General features: G+C 45.8%; 1 protein-coding gene across 2 annotated transcripts in view; it reads right to left on the reverse strand.

Moving 5' to 3' along the window:
* Positions 1–14,906, reverse strand: part of TMC6 (transmembrane channel like 6) — a 189,377-nt gene that overhangs the window by 23,589 nt on the left and 150,882 nt on the right. For both annotated transcript variants that reach the window (XM_075349520.1, XM_075349519.1), the window contains 2 exons: positions 5,790–5,865; positions 2,788–2,921 (listed from right to left, as the gene is read on the reverse strand). In XM_075349520.1, the coding sequence (XP_075205635.1) occupies positions 2,788–2,921; positions 5,790–5,865 (210 nt within the window). The remainder of the gene's footprint in view (positions 1–2,787; positions 2,922–5,789; positions 5,866–14,906) is intronic.

A 14,906-nucleotide genomic window follows, 5' to 3' on the forward strand; every position in this document is an offset into this window, starting at 1 on the left:
CACAAGAGTACAGTTTATGCATCCTATATAGATAGTAACTAAAGGCTTCCTCTGGGAATACTTCATTTGTGCATTTTAGTTACAAGTTATATTCTTCTTCTCAGTTACTGTGTAATGCCCAATTTAAAGTTCAGTTGGGTTCCTGTTGCCATACAGCAGTGCATTGTGGGATGACAGATCAGTTCATCAGCACAGGCCTCTGGAACCCAGAGATCTAATCCCAAGAACATCCCTCATGAATTGAGCGAAAGGCCCATACGTAACCTCCGCTCCAATCATGGTCCACGGGACTGCTGGCAATAAAAGAGTATAGCTCACGAACTACTTCCTGCAGACCATGGATGGAGCAGACGAAGAACATGTGCAGCTTCTCTCCAGTCAAGAGAGGGCTGCTGCATTTAAGATGGATATGAATGAACTTGTTAGAACCCCTTTAAAGGGATTATCCAATTGAAAAACCTGTCCCTGTGTCTCTGTGGATAACAGATAGAGGCTCGCTTCTCAGGTTCACCCCAAGAACCTTAAGCTTTGTGAGTTTACCATGTAAGAATACATTTCCCTACTTGGAAAATGCATAGCTATCAATACAGTAGTAGTTGCTATTTAATAGATGATCGAAAAAAACCCAGGGTAATATGAAATACAGAGCCTTGCAAAAGTATTCAGCCCCCTTGATGTTATGCTGAAGAATCAACAAGTGGGACACAATTGTGAAGTTGAACGAAATGTATTGCATATTTTAAAGTTTTTTAAAAAATAAACTGAAAATTGTGTTGTGCAATATTATTCGGCCCCTTTAAGTTAATACTTTGTAGCGCCACCTTTTGCTGCGATTACAGCTGCAGTCTCTTGGGGTATGTGTCTATCAGTTTTGCACATCGAGAGACTGAAATTCTTGCCCATTCTTATTTTGCAAATAGCTCAAGCTGAGTGAGGTTGGATGGAGAGCGTTTGTGAACAGCAGTTTTCAGCTCCTTCAACAGATTCTCGATTGGATTCAGGTCTGGATTGTGACTTGGCCATTCTAACACCTGGATACAATTATTTGTAAACCATTCCTTGTAGATTTTGCTTTATATTTTGGATCATTGTCTTGTTGGAAGACAAATCTCTGTCCCAGTGTCAGGTCTTTTGCAGACTCCAACAGGTTTGCTTCAAGAATGGTCCTGTATTTGGCTCCATCCATCTTCCCATCAATTTAACCATCTTTCCTGTCCCTGCTGAAGAAAAGCAGGCCTAAACCATGATGCTGCTACCACCATGTTTGACAGTGGGGATGGTGTGTTCAGGGTGATGAGCGGTGTTGCTTTTACGCATATTGTTTGGCATTGTGCCCAAAACGTTTGATTTTGGTTTCATCTGACCAGAGCAACTTCTTCCACATGTTTGGTGTGTCTCCTAGGTGGCTTGTGACAAACTTTAAACAACACTTTTATGGATTTCTTTGAGAAATGGCTTTCTTCTTGCCACTCTTCCATTAAGGCCAGATTTGTGCAGTGTACGACTGATTGTTGTCCTATGGACAGACTCTCCCCCCTCAGCTGTAGATCTCTGCAGTTCATCCAGAGTGATCATGGGCCTCTTGGCTGCATCTCTGATCAGTCTTCTCCTTGTTTGAGATGAAAGTTTGGATGGAAGGCCGGGCCTTGGTAGATTTGCAGTGGTACGATACGCCTTCCATTTCAATATGATCGCTTGCACAGTGCTTCTTGGGATGTTTAAAGTTTTGGAAATCTTTTTGCAACCAAATCCAGCTTTAAACTTCTCTACAACAGTATCACGGGCCTGCCTGTTGTGTTCCTTGGTCTTCATGATGCTATCTGCACTTTAAACAGAACACTGAGGCTATGTGCGCACGTTGCGTACAGTCACTGCAGATATTTCTGCAGCGATCTGAAGAGCACATGTGCGCTTTAGATCGCTGCAGAAATGTCCGTAGTGAGCGCCGATTCCATGCGCTCTGCCTGCAGCTCCTGCCATAGACAGAGCAGGAGCTGCCGGCAAAGCGCAGGAAAGAAGTGACATGTCACTTCTTTTTGCGCAGCGCTTCGGCAGTAGCCGAAGCGCTGCGCTCTGAGACGCCACGTGCGCACGGCCCCTGCACAATCTCCATAGACTGTGCAGGGGACGCAGGACGCATGCAGTTACGCTGCGCTGCAAAGCGCAGCGTAACTGCATGAATTTACGCAACGTGCGCACATAGCCTGAGACTATAGCAGAGCAGGTGCATTTATACGGAGACTTGATTACACACAGGTGGCTTATGTTTATCATCATCAGTCATTTAGGACAACATTGGATCATTCAGAGATCCTCAATGAACTTCTGCAGTGAGTTTGCTACACTGAAAGTAAAGGGGATGAAAAATATTTTCAGTTTATTCTTTTTTCCAAAAGTTTAAAATAAGCAATAAATTTCGTTCAAGTTCACAATTGTGTCCCACTTGTTGTTGATTCTTCACAATAACATTAAAAATTTTATCTTAAGGTTTGAAGCCTGAAATGTGGGAAAAGGTTGAAAAATTAAAGGGGGCCGAATACTTTTGCAAGGCACTGTAGTTGTAGACGACACCTTGAGATCAGCATATGAGGCAGTTTGTATGGCTGCTCCTGAGGTATCACTTTACAGACTAATAGATCCACTTCATTACTTTTATCCATGGATCAATCCAGAAACACAGCATATGATAGTATTTATATCCAATACAAAAGAACACAATCTACTTATTGGGTCATGTCCTGCTTCATCTATTATATTAACGCTTCACACCTCAACATTTCTACTTACGACCACACGGTGTAGGAAAGGAACACGGACGCTCCTAAGAAAGAGGGGAAGCACAGTAGTGTGAGAAACGCCGTGCTCATGTGCGAGGCTCTCCAGGGCTTGCTTGGCGAACGACAGTTCCTCATCAGACTGGCCTATAAAAGGACAAAGACATATGACACACGACTCAAGTATATTTATCCCTAAATATTTTATTTTGTATAAGTGCAAATTCTCCTAAAAGAAAAAAAACCCAAAACCCTCAGTACAATAGATCTAATAGAAAACGATCACCATTCTCCTACACTACAGTAATATTAGGGGGTACAATGAATAACACTAAGCAGAAATTAAAGTATCAAACAAGTGGCTGAAAAAAGGGCACTTAATTACCGTATTTTTCGCTTTATCAGACGCACCTGATTTGGTGAAGGAAAAAAGATTTTTTTTTTAATGTTAAATGGGGTCCATCTTATAATGCCAGTGTCCATCTAACAAATCATATAGGGTATATGTCCCTCATAGCCCCCCATCCTAAAATTAGCCCCCCTTAATCTGGATATGGCCCCCTTATATTGAATATAGCCCCCTTGTGCTGGGACACGTCCCCCTGTGCTGCCCATGGCCCCTATAGATGGCACACCTCCCCTGTGTTTGATATGGCCCCCATGTGTGCTGACCATGGCCACTATAGATGGCACATCTCCCCTGTGTTAGATATGCCCCCCATGTGTGCTGCCCATGTCCACTATAGATGGCACACCTCCCCTGTGTTAGATATGCCCCCCATGCTGCTGCCCATAATAAAATAAAACACTTTCCTTACCTTCTCAGCGCTGTAATCCCTGTGTCTCCCTCCTCGCAGTTGAGCTCCGAGTCCTCCCTCCTCCACTTTCTGGTTCTTGCTGCCGGTCATGTGATCGGCACGGCAGAGTGATATCATCTCTGCGTGCCTGATCACAGACAGCAGCAGCAGGAGACCGGGAGATCAGCGCTGGAGGCAAGTAAAGTTTTTTTTATTTTAGTATGGGCAGCAGTATGGGGGCCATATCTAACACAGGGGGGATCATGTGCGGTCAAAGGAGGGCGCAGGCAGATATAATATGCCCCGCTGCCCCAGCCCCTCAGCGTGATGCAGTTTCAGCACCACGCTGCTGATGGACAGCGGCTGTGCATATTATATGAGCAGGAGCAGGAGATCAAACGCTGCCGCCCGCAGCTGTCACCTGCCCCCAGCACCGCTCCAGAGCGGACCCTGAAGTATGTACACGCCCTGCCCCCATATATTTGGTTTATAAGCCGCACCCCCTACTTTCCCCCAAAATTTGGGGGAACAAAAGTGCGTCTTATAAAGCGAAAAATACGGTACTCCAAGGAACAAAAAAGGGAGTTTAATTTTACAGTTTTCTTGAAAATTTGGAAGCGCTGATTAATAGCGATAATTAGACCAAATAGTATTACTCTATTGCACATTAAACATATACACTGTGAGATGTGCTTGAGAATGAAGAGCAATCTATGAAGGCCGCACCTCATAACTTACTGAACTTAAAGCATCTGCCACTTACGTCTTGGAGCCAGATATCACAAAAAAGCATCAAAATGTGGTGTGGTGTCAGTGCCTCAAAAAGCCAGAATAGTTTTGTTGGCACGAGCGAACCTATAGAACATTAAGTTGGTGCAATCATACTTGTCGGCACCTTTAAATTTGCTCTTTATGCTGTCAGAACGACACTTATCAGTTTCTAGTTTATGGCTATATGGACAAATTTATGTTTTTAGTGAAAATAGAACAAGGTCTAACTGGCAAATGCTTTATTTATACCAGATTGGTACTTCATTTCACTTTGCAATTCAATGATCCTCTTGTATGAAATTCAGATAGCCCCCAATGCAGGTATAAGTAATTGGTAACGACTAGTCATGAGAGGACTAGCAGATAACTGGGACCGGCAGATTCGGGTTATCTGGTTTTTAAAATTTGGTTTGGGACGGATTCCGGTCCCCGTGTAAGTCTATGGGGAACAGAATCAAGCAATTAAAAATGTTAATAGAAGGGATAAGAGGCCCCAGGTCGACTGTACACTGCTCTGGCGGTGGCACATTCACTTCCGGGGTCAATAATTAAACTTCATTGCATATGCACTGCTTTCCCCGCCCACCAACGTCTGTGATTGGTGCAGTCAGATGCGCCCCACGCTGAGTGGCAGCCTGTCTGACGATTCCAATCACAGGCGCTGTCTGCGGGTGTATATCGTATAGTAAAAATAAATAAAACATTTGGCATAGCGTCCCCTTGTATTAGGATATCAGCACAGAAAGCATATGCCTACAGGCTGCAGCTCACAGCCATGCGCCTATCTTTAAATATAAGACTGCATGCGGCTTTAATTACTTAAATAAATAATTAAAAAATAAAAAAAAAAAATAATATGGCGTGCGGTCCCCTCTAATTTTGATACCCAGCCATGATAAAACCCTACAGCTGGGAGATGGCATTTTCAGCCTGGGGAGTCCCAGGGCGCACAGCTGGGGCCTGCAGCAGTAGGTGCTATCTGTGCTGGCTATCATAATATGGGGGACCCTACACCAATTGTTTTGTTTATTTATTTTTACACCGCGATACTGACCCGCATACAGGGCCTGTGATTGGTTGCAGTCAGACACCGACACAGGCTGAGGGCGCGTCTGACTGCAACCAATCACAGAAGCCAGGAGGGCCGGTGGGCAGTAAAAGTAGTGCATATAGATGAGCAATGATGAGCGGCCCAGGAAGTAAAGGAGAGGCTGCCGGGGCAGTGAGCCGCACGGGAGCAGTCATAAGTATGAAGAGCTTGCTTCATTCTTATTTTCTTTATTTTTCCATTATTTTTTAATTTCCTAAGTGCCGGATCCAGATCAATATCTGAAATCCTGGGCACCTTAGAAACCGCAACGGATCCGGACTTTTACAATCCAGGTCCGCCCATAACTAGTAACGATGCTAGATTTCTGTGCAATTCAGATGTGACAACACACCTCACCTTTTTTACGTAGAAGAGCAGGAGCAGTTTAAGAGTCTGCACAACAGGGATGAGAGGGCAAAAGAGAACGCCCAGCCTGTCCAAAGATAAGATACAAGAACATGGTTACAAATTGACCGCACCTTATGTAATTTTTTCTGTTAAAACACAAAAAAAAAAAAAAAAAATCAAAAGTGGTCTATCCCAACATTCTGGAATCTCTCTGACATCCACCTAATATACATGAAGTAGGATTCATCCAACGACCATCATACATGAAGTAGGATGAGGAACAGACCCTGCTACATACACGTCCGGTCCTGCCTGTGTTAACCAGCTGTCACATGCCTGTAACACCTGTAGATCGCAGTAATTTAACCCTTAAATGCCAAGGACAACAACAACTGTGGCAGCCAAGTGATCAAACACTTAATGTTAGGGTTGGGGGATGATGTGGGTGGGGGTAAGCCATCTCTCACTTCATTGTTCCCGGTGACAAAATTATTGGATGCCAATGGGTTGTCATGACAGACGGGGAGGTTAAGGCCTTAGGTCCCCCTCACAAAAAAAAATAAATAAAAATGAAAAAATAAAAATATAATAGTTGTGTTTGACAAAATGGTAATCAATACGAACTATATAGTTTGCCCTACAAAAAAAAACAAAACAAATTATATAAACACAAAAATACTCTCCATGGATATAATTTATATATTTTTTCTACGTCCCGGAATATGGTGACACAAACCTACTAGTAGTATTTACAAAGTTTTTGGTTTATTTGCTATTGCCATCATTGTGCAGAATAAAGTTAAAATATCACTTTTAGGCCTCATTCAGTATTTTTGCATCAGTATTTGTATGCCAAAGCCAGGAGTGGAGCTTAGAGAAAAACGTTAATTGAAAAATTCTCATCTGTTCTGTGTATTGGGGTCACTCCTGGTTTTGACAAATACTGATGAGATATTGATCAAAAATACTGATGTGTGAATGAGTCCTTAAAAGAGTATTCTCAAGATTGAGAGGTATTTCCTATCCACATGACAGAATATAAACTTCCTGAGCACTGAGGATCTGAATGACGAGACTAGAGATGAGCGAACCGGTCCCGGTTCGGCTCGAGGTCGGTTCGCCGAACGGAGGTCCCGTTCGAGTTCGGTTCGTCGAACGTTCGACGAACTGAACTCAAACTGCATAGGAAACAATGGCAGGCAATCACAAACACATAAAAACACCTAGAAAACACCCTCAAAGGTGTCCAAAAGGTGACAAACAACTCACAACACAACACAAACACATGGGAAAGTGACAAGGACATATACTCATGCGAAAACAAAACAGCTGGACAAGGAAAAAAAGGAGGACACACAGATATAGGCATGGCACGCCCTTCTAAAGTCATGTAAAACACCGCAAGGTGACTCCAAGCGGAGTCTCCCTTTTTTCCAAAAATTGGGCCCCACACACACCCACCCCTTCAGTGGCAGCAGTTGTGCCCCAGTTGTACACTTCACAGCTAGATTTGCATCAAGCACATTCAAAAATACGTCATTCTTATCCGTCCCCAGGATGACACCGGGGTAGGTAGCAAAGTCTTTCCTGATCCCAGCTCTGTTCATCTTGGCTTCTTTTAAAAACACAGCAAGCAAGGGTTACTCCAAGCGGAGTCTCCCTTTTGTCCAAAAATTGGGCCCCACACACACCCACCCCTTCAGTGGCAGCAGTTGTGCCCCAGTTGTACACTTCACAGCTAGATTTGCATCAAGCACATTCAAAAATACGCCATTCTTATCCGTCCCCAGGATGACACCGGGGTAGGTAGCAAAGTCTTTCCTGATCCCAGCTCTGTTCATCTTGGCTTCTTTTAAAAACACATCAAGCAAGGGTTACTCCAAGCGGAGTCTCCCTTTTTTCCAAAAATTGGGCCCCACACACACCCACCCCTTCAGTGGCAGCAGTTGTGCCCCAGTTGTACACTTCACAGCTAGATTTGCATCAAGCACATTCAAAAATACGCTATTCTTAACCGTCCCCAGGATGACACCGGGGTAGGTAGATAAAGTATTTGCTGAACCATGACTTGTTCATCTTGGCTTCTTTTAAAAACAATGTAAGCAAGGGTTACTCCAAGCGGAGTCTCCCTTTTTTCCAAAAATTGGGCCCCACACACACCCACCCCTTCAGTGGCAGCAGTTGTGCCCCAGTTGTACACTTCACAGCTAGATTTGCATCAAGCACATTCAAAAATACGTCATTCTTATCCGTCCCCAGGATGACACCGGGGTAGGTAGCAAAGTCTTTCCTGATCCCAGCTCTGTTCATCTTGGCTTCTTTTAAAAACACAGCAAGCAAGGGTTACTCCAAGCGGAGTCTCCCTTTTTTTCCAAAAATTGGGCCCCACACACACCCACCCCTTCAGTGGCAGCAGTTGTGCCCCAGTTGTACACTTCACAGCTAGATTTGCATCAAGCACATTCAAAAATACGCTATTCTTAACCGTCCCCAGCATGACACCGGGGTAGGTAGATAAAGTCTTTGCTGAACCATGACTTGTTCATCTTGGCTTCTTTTAAAAACAATGTAAGCAAGGGTTACTCCAAGCGGAGTCTCCCTTTTTTTCCAAAAATTGGGCCCCACACACACCCACCCCTTCAGTGGCAGCAGTTGTGCCCCAGTTGTACACTTCACAGCTAGATTTGCATCAAGCACATTCAAAAATACGCCATTCTTATCCGTCCCCAGGATGACACCGGGGTAGGTAGCAAAGTCTTTCCTGATCCCAGCTCTGTTCATCTTGGCTTCTTTTAAAAACACATCAAGCAAGGGTTACTCCAAGCGGAGTCTCCCTTTTTTTCCAAAAATTGGGCCCCACACACACCCACCCCTTCAGTGGCAGCAGTTGTGCCCCAGTTGTACACTTCACAGCTAGATTTGCATCAAGCACATTCAAAAATACGCTATTCTTAACCGTCCCCAGCATGACACCGGGGTAGGTAGATAAAGTCTTTGCTGAACCATGACTTGTTCATCTTGGCTTCTTTTAAAAACAATGTAAGCAAGGGTTACTCCAAGCGGAGTCTCCCTTTTTTTCCAAAAATTGGGCCCCACACACACCCACCCCTTCAGTGGCAGCAGTTGTGCCCCAGTTGTACACTTCACAGCTAGATTTGCATCAAGCACATTCAAAAATACGTCATTCTTATCCGTCCCCAGGATGACACCGGGGTAGGTAGCAAAGTCTTTCCTGATCCCAGCTCTGTTCATCTTGGCTTCTTTTAAAAACACAGCAAGCAAGGGTTACTCCAAGCGGAGTCTCCCTTTTTTCCAAAAATTGTGCCCCACACACACCCACCCATTCAGTGGCAGCACTTGTGCCCTAGTTGCAAACAGGATGTTTTGATTTGCATCAAGCACATTCCAAATCCACAAGCATTTACTCTCCCCAGGATGACACAGGGGTAGTAAATTCCTTCTGGATCCATGACTTGTTCATTTTGATGAACGTCAGTCTGTCCACATTGTCACTGGACAGACGCGTGCGCTTATCTGTCAGCACACACCCAGCAGCACTGAAGACACGTTCAGAGACAACGCTGGCAGCTGGACACGACAAAATCTCCAAGGCGTAACTGGAGAGCTCTGGCCATTTTTCTAGATTTGAAGCCCAAAAGGAGCAAGGCTCCATTTGCAAAGTCATGGCATCGATGTTCATTTGGAGATACTCCTGGGAGATTCACTCCCTGCACCTGCACGGTTGTTTGGTGGAAAAGCCGATCTAAGATCGAGTAACAGCTTCTGCTGATACTCCTGCATACGTGCGTCCCTTTCTATGGCTGGAATTATGTCACAAAATTTGGACTTGTACCAGGGATCTAATAGTGTGGCAAGCCAGTAGTCATCATCACTTCTAATTTTGACAATACGAGGGTCATGTTGGAGGTAGTGCAACAAGAAGGCACTCATGTGTCTTGCGCAGCCATGCGGACCAAGTCCACGCTGTGTTTGTGGCATAGAGGTGCTAACCGTTCTTTCTTCCTCTGACATCTCCCCCCAACCTCTTTCAACTGAAATTTGACCAAGGTCTCCCTCATCTTCTGAGTCTTCCATGTCCAAGGACAGTTCGTCCTCCATTTCTTCATGTCCTCCTGCACCTTCCTCAACATCTCGCCTGCTACCATGCGCCCTTGTTGATCCCTGTCCCCCATGGTCCCATGCCTGGCGCCTTGGTGATTATGAACATCTGGACCTTGGTGATGTTGTTGTGTCTTGCGCATGTGAATCCTCCTGTAGTTCCTCCCCTTCCTGTTGTCCCACCCCCTGACTCCGAATAGTGTTTAGCGTCTGCTCCAGCATGTAAATGACTGGAATCGTCATGCTGATAATGGCATTGTCAGCGCTAAACATATTCGTCGCCATGTCGAAACTGTGCAGAAGGGTGCATAGGTCCTTGATCTGAGACCACTCCATCAGGGTGATCTGCCCCACCTCTGCATCTCGTTGGCCCAGGCTATACGTCATGACGTATTGCACCAGGGCTCGGCGGTGCTGCCACAGTCGCTGTAACATGTGGAGAGTCGAATTCCAGCGTGTCGCCACATCGCATTTCAGGCGATGAACCCGCAGGCCGAAAGACTTCTGGAGCGATGCAAGTCGCTCAGCTGCGGCGCTTGAACGGCGGAAGTGAGCAGACAGTTTTCGTGCCCTGTTCAGAAGGCCATCTAGGCCGGGATAGTGTGTTAAAAATTGCTGGACGACAAGGTTCAACACGTGAGCCATACAAGGTACATGTGTCACCTTGCCCAGGCGAAGGGCCGCACCCAGGTTTGCAGCATTGTCGCACACGGCCTTACCAGGCTGCAGGTTGAGTGGAGACAACCATTTATTAAACTCGGACCGCAGAGCTGACCACAACTCCTCAGCTGTGTGACTCTTATTCCCAAGATGTGTCAAGCAAAAGACCGCCTGATGCCGTTGTGCTCTGCTGCCAGCATAGTAATGAGGGGTGCGTGATTCCTTCTGCGCAGTGAGAACGCTGTTGGCCTGACCAGGCAGGCTTGGGGCGGAGGTGGAGGACCCAGATGAGGTGGAGGATGCAGAAGCAGTGGCGGAACTTGGACAGACAGAGGATTGACACACAAGTCGTGGGGACGGCAAGACTTGTGCAGCAGACCCTTCACCATCTATCACCATAGTTACCCAGTGCCCAGTCAGCGACATGTAACGTCCCTGTCCATGCTTACTGGTCCAAGTATCGGTGGTGAAATGCACCCGTTGACACACAGAGTTTCTCAATGAAGCGGTGATGTTGTGTGCGACATGCTGGTGTAGGGCGGGCACACCTTTCTTAGAGAAGTAGTGGCGACTAGGCATCTGGTACTGGGGCACAGCGACAGACATAAGGTCTCTAAAATCCTGTGTGTCCACTAGGCGGAAAGGCAGCATTTCGGTAGCCAGGAGCTTACAGAGGGATAGAGTCAACCTCTTAGCTTTGTCATGGGTCGCAGGAAGTGGCCTTTTATTTGACCACATCTGAGGGACAGAGATCTGGCTGCTGTGTGTAGACGGTGTTGAGTAGGGTGTCCCTGGAAAAATGCAGGTTTGTGAGGAAAGTGCAGGCGGAGTCATGATGTTGCCTTCATCCAACGTTGGTGCTATCGATGTCTGAGAGAGCTGTACACACTCACTTGTTTCCCCTTCCAAACCAACTGACGACCTACCAAGCAAACTGCCTGTTGCGGTTACAGTGGTGGAAGTTGTGGGTGGAAAAACAGGTGTGACAGCTGTCCCCACAGTCCTAGAAGATGACGAGCGCGCGGATGCACTGGAAGGGGCAGGCGGTGGATGGTTCGCTCCGCTAGGCCGCATTGCAGCACGGTGAGCTTCCCACCGGGCCATATGATATTTATTCATGTGACGATTCATGGAAGAAGTTGTCAAACTGCTGAGGTTTTGACCTCTACTAAGAGAACCATGACAAATTTTACAGATCACATAATTTGGGCGATCTTTTTCTATGTCAAAAAAGGACCAGGCTAGGCAAGGCTTAGAGGCCATGCGACCTGTTGATCCACCCCGAATAATGCTCAGAGGCAGAGTGGTGGCTGAGGATGCAGTTGTAGACGTGCTACCAGTACTCCGACTGTGTCCAGGAAGGCGCAAGGTAACTTCGTCATCAGTTGCATCCTCCTCCACCACCTCTGTTGACCTCCTCGAGTGCCTGACTGTGGGTTGACAGTAGGTGGGATCTAGAACTTCATCATCAATTGTTGTGTTTGCACTCCCCTCCCCCTCAGACCGAGCCTCTTCTTGCCCTGACCGAATATTTAAGTTGTCATCCCAATCGGGTATCTGCGTCTCATCTTCATCAGTATGTTCCTCATTGTCTATAACCACAGGTGTTACAGTTTGTGACAAAGGGTCAACATTATGCTCAGAAACTTGGTCCTCACGGCCTGAATCAGTCACAAAGGTTCTGGGCATCACTGCAGACCATTTCCTGTTCTGTACTCACTGTAGCTTGGGAGCAGACCTCTGATTCCCAGGCTATAGTGTGACTGAACAGCTCTGCAGACTCAGCCATCTCAGTTCCACCATACTGTGCAGGGCTGATGGAGACTTCAGAGCTGGGAGAAAGCAAGTTTGATTGGGATGACAACTCAGAGGACTGGTGTTTTTTGGATGCGGTACTTGAAGTGGCTGAGAGGGCACTTGTTGGACCACTTGAGATCCATTCAAGCATTTTCCTTTTTTGGCCATCATCTACCTTTGTTCCTGTTGTTCGTGTTCGTAAAAAAGGGAGCACATCGGATTGTCCACGGTAAGTAGTAGACATCTTCCTTTTGCTGGTAGATGGTCTATCTTCAGCAGATGATAATGGAGCTTTGCCACCTTCCCCACGGACAAAACCTTTTTTGCCTTTTCCACCACGCCTCTTCCCCTTTCCACCAGCATCTGTCATTTTGCCACTCATGTTGATTGCGACAAGATTGTGCACTGAAAATGTGGTAGTAAAAATTGAGAGGTGGTGTAGATTGCAGTGGTGGTCTAGCTTTATTAACAGCAGAATAATAAAGAATAAATATCCCTGACAATGCAACTACAGCCCTTAAACTGGCAGCAAAAATACTAGTATAATGGCTTAGTTATAATGAGTTGGAGTGTGCAATGCAGGCAGACGCGCTCTGCAAATGTCTTTGCACTAGTGTGACTTTAGCAAAGTCCAATAGCCACGTATAGGATGCCACTAGGTACACTGAGTGTTTGCTAGTATAATGGCTTAGTTATAATGAGTTGGAGTGTGCAATGCAGGCAGACGCGCTCTGCAAATGTCTTTGCACTAGTGTGACTACAGCAAAGTCCAATAGCCACGTATAGGATGCCACTAGGTACACTGAGTGTTTGCTAGTATAATGGCTTAGTTATAATGAGTTGGAGTGTGCAATGCAGGCAGACGCGCTCTGCAAATGTCTTTGCACTAGTGTGACTACAGCAAAGTCCAATAGCCACGTATAGGATGCCACTAGGTACACTGAGTGTTTGCTAGTATAATGGCTTAGTTATCATGAGTTGGAGTGTGCAATGCAGGCAGACGCGCTCTGCAAATGTCTTTGCACTAGTGTGACTATAGCAAAGTCCAATAGCCACGTATAGGATGCCACTAGGTACACTGAGTGTTTGCTAGTATAATGGCTTAGTTATAATGAGTTGGAGTGTGCAATGCAGGTAGAGGTGCTGCAAATGTCTTTGCACTAGTGTGACTATAGCAAAGTCCAATAGCCACGTATAGGATGCCACTAGGTACACTGAGTGTTTGCTAGTATAATGGCTTAGTTATAATGAGTTGGAGTGTGCAATGCAGGCAGACGCGCTCTGCAAATGTCTTTGCACTAGTGTGACTATAGCAAAGTCCAATAGCCACGTATAGGATGCCACTAGGTACACTGAGTGTTTGCTAGTATAATGGCTTAGTTATCATGAGTTGGAGTGTGCAATGCAGGTAGAGGTGCTGCAAATGTCTTTGCACTACTGTGACTATAGCAAAGTCCAATAGCCACGTATAGGATGCCACTAGGTACACTGAGTGTTTGCTAGTATAATGGCTTAGTTATAATGAGTTGGAGTGTGCAATGCAGGCAGACGCGCTCTGCAAATGTCTTTGCACTAGTGTGACTATAGCAAAGTCCAATAGCCACGTATAGGATGCCACTAGGTACACTGAGTGTTTGCTAGTATAATGGCTTAGTTATAATGAGTTGGAGTGTGCAATACAGGCAGACGCGCTCTGCAAATGTCTTTGCACTAGTGTGACTATAGCAAAGTCCAATAGCCACGTATAGGATGCCACTAGGTACACTGAGTGTTTGCTAGTATAATGGCTTAGTTATAATGAGTTGGAGTGTGCAATGCAGGCAGACGCGCTCTGCAAATGTCTTTGCACTAGTGTGACTATAGCAAAGTCCAATAGCCACGTATAGGATGCCACTAGGTACACTGAGTGTTTGCTAGTATAATGGCTTAGTTATCATGAGTTGGAGTGTGCAATGCAGGCAGACGCGCTCTGCAAATGTCTTTGCACTAGTGTGACTATAGCAAAGTCCAATAGCCACGTATAGGATGCCACTAGGTACACTAAGTGTTTGCTAGTATAATGGCTTAGTTATCATGAGTTGGAGTGTGCAATGCAGGTAGACGTGCTGCAAATGTCTTTGCACTAGTGTGACTATAGCAAAGTCCAATAGCCACGTATAGGATGCCACTAGGTACACTGAGTGTTTGCTAGTATAATGGCTTAGTTATCATGAGTTGGAGTGTGCAATGCAGGCAGACGCGCTCTGCAAATGTCTTTGCACTAGTGTGACTATAGCAAAGTCCAATAGCCACGTATAGGATGCCACTAGGTACACTGAGTGTTTGCTAGTATAATGGCTTAGTTATAATGAGTTGGAGTGTGCAGAGGACAGGAGGGAACAGTGCCAGGATTGTGGGGCTCTGGGTAGAGGAATGGAAGCCTGCCTTTCTATCCCTCCTAATAGGGAAATGCAGGGAGGAAATCCCTGACCTTGGCTACACAGACGCTGGCGCTGTTTTCAGGACCTGTCACCTTAACTCTGACCCTGCCGGTTTGAGCCCTTAAAAGGA

Source organism: Anomaloglossus baeobatrachus, chromosome 5 (genome assembly GCF_048569485.1).
Source record: "Anomaloglossus baeobatrachus isolate aAnoBae1 chromosome 5, aAnoBae1.hap1, whole genome shotgun sequence".
NCBI classification, from domain to species: domain Eukaryota; kingdom Metazoa; phylum Chordata; class Amphibia; order Anura; family Aromobatidae; genus Anomaloglossus; species Anomaloglossus baeobatrachus.